This window comes from Egretta garzetta, unplaced genomic scaffold (genome assembly GCF_000687185.1).
Source record: "Egretta garzetta isolate BGI_Z169 unplaced genomic scaffold, ASM68718v1 scaffold154, whole genome shotgun sequence".
Taxonomy (NCBI): domain Eukaryota; kingdom Metazoa; phylum Chordata; class Aves; order Pelecaniformes; family Ardeidae; genus Egretta; species Egretta garzetta.
This window is the reverse complement of record NW_009259600.1, coordinates 3,912,767-3,916,774: the sequence shown is the minus strand read 5'-3', so window position 1 is coordinate 3,916,774 and position 4,008 is coordinate 3,912,767. Positions and strand designations below refer to the sequence as shown.

Sequence of the window (4,008 nt, the reverse complement as noted above, 5' to 3'; positions counted from 1 at the left end):
CGTGCACTCTCCGGGCTGCTTACCGGGCCCCTGCCCAGCTGGAGGATGGGGGAGCTGGCGCCGAGTTCCTAGTGCGGGCGGAGCTCAGCTTTTGCTTTTCCTGCCATGTTCTTGCCTTTCTCTTCCAGCGACTCGGGCAAATGTGGGTTTCGTGTTAGACGGTGGTGTTCGTCCGTGCAAATGCACTTACCTGTTGTGACGAGCACCGCGCTGCCCTTGGACTGTCAGCTCATGTGGTGTGTGGTTGCTTGTTTCAGCTGGCCGGTCTAACGCTGTTAGTGTGTGCCCTGGCTTAGATTTGCAGGGCAGAAGTAGTGCTTACTTGGAGTTGGCTAGCTGCGCTTTGGTAAAGGCCTGTTGAATACACCCGGGCATTACTAATTAACATAGGTAGCAGCAACAGTGCTTTAAGATGTATTTTCCTATGGTAAGATCCATGGGCAGGAGATATTTTTATGAAGTTGGGAAAACATAGTATCAGCAACCCCCTTACCCGCATGCTTTCTCATATTCATGTGGTAGGCTGGCTTTTTTCTTCCGCATTGCAAATTAGAGGGAAATTATTAAAAGACTGATGGTAGTTGGAATTCTGTCATTTCTTGATGTTCTCTGCCATTTTTCAAAATGTAAAGTAACATACAATAATGCTTTTCTACATCTTTTTCAGAAAAAGTCCCTAGAGTCCATAAACTCCAGGCTTCAGCTGGTTATGAAAAGTGGTAAATATGTGCTAGGATACAAACAGACTCTGAAAATGATTCGGCAGGGCAAAGCCAAGTTGGTCATTCTAGCCAACAACTGTCCTGCTTTGAGGTAAGTAGGTGTATGAAAAACTAGTTCTCTTCAGAACTAAGACAGATTCTTTGTCCAAACACAGCGTGTATTTCATGTTACTTGCTGCAGTGCATTATTAATGCAGAATACTTTGGCGTATTCCAGAGTGCTATGCAATAAAAATGATGGGTGGTTTGGTGTATAATGATTCTGGGCCTGGAATTGTTGAAATGCTTTCCAGCGTTTTCCTACCTTTCTAATTCAAAGAGTTCGCACTGGTGAAGATAACTGTAAGTTTTTTCACACTGAGATAGCATTCATTAAATGTATAATGGGTCTGAATTCTTGTGTTTTTTCAAAGTAGTGTATTGGAAAATAATTTTACAGGTAGGAAAACTAGTAATTGACAGTGCTTTAAAATATCTGAAGCACACACAATTTGCTGTCCCAAGTTATAAATTTAGGTTCCTGGCCAGTGAAACTTCTTTTTTGAGAATGAAATCTTTACTAACTTCCTGACGTTTTCCTTGTTGAATTCCTGGCCCCTTTTTGGCTTCAGGGGCTATTGACAGATTCAGGAAGCTGTAAATGCAGAAACCCAAAATTAGATGCTTGAGAAATGGCAGGACTGTTACAGTAGGCAGCATGTTAGTGGGGATCCCAAAAGTGCTTGAGGAACAATATGGGCCACTAGAATCTCCTGGTGTGGAAGCCAGAAGAGAAGGGAGTATAGATTGACTCTTTTCTGTTTTTTTAAGAAAAAACACACAGTAGTCAGGTCTCTGTTCAGCATCTGGCCCCTGGGTATCAGCATTAAAAAGGGTCATCGTTTACGTGCTTTGGCTTAGCTCCTACAACCATTTAGAAGTCTGAAAGTCCCGAGTCCCCTTCTTTCCTATAGAAATGAGCATGTGATGGAGCAACCTCAAGGATTTGCACCCCAAAAGTGGGTTTGCTGTTACATGCCTTCAGCGTACTTCTGCTCTGTTCCTGAGCTACAACGCAGTAGTGATGTTGGCTGGCAAGGAGCAGTTGTGTTTTTCCGGGTAGGAAGGAAGAGTGTAGGGTTTAAGTGTGACTGGCATTCAAGCTGTTCTCATTGCGTTACAGTCAGAGCTGTTTGTCAGTACTGTAACACCTAGTTTTTTTCCAATTTCAGAAAATCGGAGATCGAGTACTACGCTATGCTTGCCAAGACCGGTGTCCATCATTATAGTGGCAACAACATTGAGTTGGGCACAGCGTGTGGAAAATACTACAGAGTGTGCACACTGGCTATCATTGACCCAGGTATGTGTCTCTCGGGATCGGGACCAAGTGGGTGTGTATCGGTGGTTCCTCCGTCCACCTGTGAGCAGCAGCACTGAGCAGGCTAGCGTGCAGGGGTGATGACATACTCTGCGTGTCCTTTTCTGTCAGGTTTAACTCTTAATTAGAATTTCCCCTGACCAAGATCCTGGTCTTCTTTTGTGGGTCCTAGGTTCTTAGAATCTGGAATCACTGCTGCTTACCTTTGCGTGTAGCTCCTGTTGCTGCTAAACCCTGTGAGCGAGCGTTTTGTCTGCCTGTCAGTCTGTAGTGAGGTTTCAGTGGCTGGGAGGAAACTTCCTGGTACATGTTTCTGAGCTCATCAGCTGGAATACAAGCTGGTGCAACATGCTGCATGCATCCACCTTGTTTGACTGTTCTTAATCTAAGACAAAGGAATTGTCCTGCTTCCCAGAATGATAGGTACAAAAATAACATATATGCAGGTGGCTAGTAATCCAGGGTTGAAAATTATACTAAACATTTTAAAACTGTAAATCTGTGTGTAATTACTATGGTTTGGTAGCACTCTTTGTCCCCGAGAGTTGCTCAAGTTCCTAATATAGACTGCTAATTAGGCGACTTCTCATCCTCTTCCCAAAATCTAAGAGAAGAATCAGTCTTTTGTTCCATTTGTTGACCAAAATGCCTACACGTGGATTTAATGATTTCTGTAATAACCTTCACCGAATATTCCCCAAGCGACATTGGTTTGAATTTGCTGTTTCTTCAGAAAACTTTGTTTAGCTTGCTTGTGTTCAAATACTAGCTGTAAACTTAAAATTTTCAAAATGTTACTGTTAGGTTTGATTTTGGGCAGGGGGAGGGCATGGGTGGCTAACTGTAAGCTAAGGAACTGCAAGTAAATCTTACTGCCGTGTAATGCAATGCGAATATTCTCGCTGTCCTGATATTTTCGTGATCAGGGGAGGCTAGACATTCGCTATATTAAAACTATGCATTGTGTCCTCCAGGACTAGATTGTTGCTCTAGTACTGGCTTTGTAAATGCTAGTGACAGGTACATAATTAGCATAAAATGCTGTGTATGGATTAGTGAAATATAGCTAAAAATATTTTTTATCAAGCCATGAAAATTTCTTGCTTTTTTTCTAAACAGACTGTCTTTGTGTTGTTTTTAATTTGTTTCCTGTTTGTAGAATCAGCATGATGTGTTTTTAACTTTTTCGCTTATTCCTGAAAACAGATCTTTCCGTGGGTCCTCTTGTAACAATGTATTATTGTTTTACAGGTGACTCGGACATCATCAGAAGCATGCCAGAACAAACCAGTGAGAAGTAAATGCTGTAAAGGTGTTATTTCTACAATAAAACTGGTTACAGATCTGTTTTAAGAAAAATTTGTATTATACCTTTGATGGTTTTAGGCAACAAACTATATAAAAGAAGATTCATTACTACTGCTGTGTTTCCTGTTGTGTTAGAAATAACCTTCACAGGACAGAACTTGCCTGTTTCTTTCTCTAGAATTTGTGGAGTTTGAGAGGTAAGTGGAGTAAGATTGGATCGTGGCAAGTATGGTGCCAAATCCCAACAGGCTATGGCTTCCTTAGTTTTTGGGTTTGGAGTACTAACACAAAACCAGTTCATAAAGTGAGGTACAGTTGAAAATACAGGATGTTGATGGGGGACCCCAGAGGGTTTACTGACACTGAAAAATTCACACTATTTTTATCAAATCTATCACAAAGTACTAATGCAAATTATCCCCTTTGGCTTTTCATTCCAAGAGAATACACATCTGTCAAATGGCAGATAGGATAGCTGCTGGACATGATGTGTAACATCACACTTTCAATAAAGTACCAACTAACTTCTTGAAGCTGACTTCAAATAACTCCCCCTTTTTTTTTTTTTTTTTTTTTTTTTTTTTTTTTTTGGTAGGGTTTTTTTTAGAGAGAGGTGTG

General features: G+C 41.3%; 1 protein-coding gene and 1 non-coding gene across 2 annotated transcripts; both read left to right on the top strand.

Annotated features, from left to right (window-relative positions):
- The first annotated feature begins 559 nt into the window (after positions 1–559).
- RPL30 (ribosomal protein L30) lies at positions 560–3,939 on the top strand. The gene is made up of 3 exons (XM_009638358.2): positions 560–813; positions 1,934–2,064; positions 3,334–3,939. Exons 1-3 carry the CDS (start codon positions 575–577, stop codon positions 3,381–3,383), a joined length of 420 nt encoding a protein of 139 aa, XP_009636653.2. The 5' UTR covers positions 560–574; the 3' UTR covers positions 3,384–3,939.
- Positions 2,970–3,104, top strand: LOC118452243. Its single transcript, XR_004841950.1, has one exon. It is a non-coding gene; the product is annotated as a small nucleolar RNA SNORA72 (small nucleolar RNA).
- Positions 3,940–4,008: the final 69 nt, after the last annotated feature.

What these genes read in the sequence shown, in the direction of transcription:
- RPL30 (XM_009638358.2), top strand. Translation starts at nt 575, where the DNA reads ATGGTAGTTGGAATTCTGTCATTTCTTGATGTTCTCTGCCATTTTTCA. An exon ending in AACAACTGTCCTGCTTTGAG is followed by an intron (nt 814 to 1,933) that starts GTAAGTAGGTGT and finishes TTCCAATTTCAG; the next exon opens with AAAATCGGAGATCGAGTACT. An exon ending in ACTGGCTATCATTGACCCAG is followed by an intron (nt 2,065 to 3,333) that starts GTATGTGTCTCT and finishes ATTGTTTTACAG; the next exon opens with GTGACTCGGACATCATCAGA.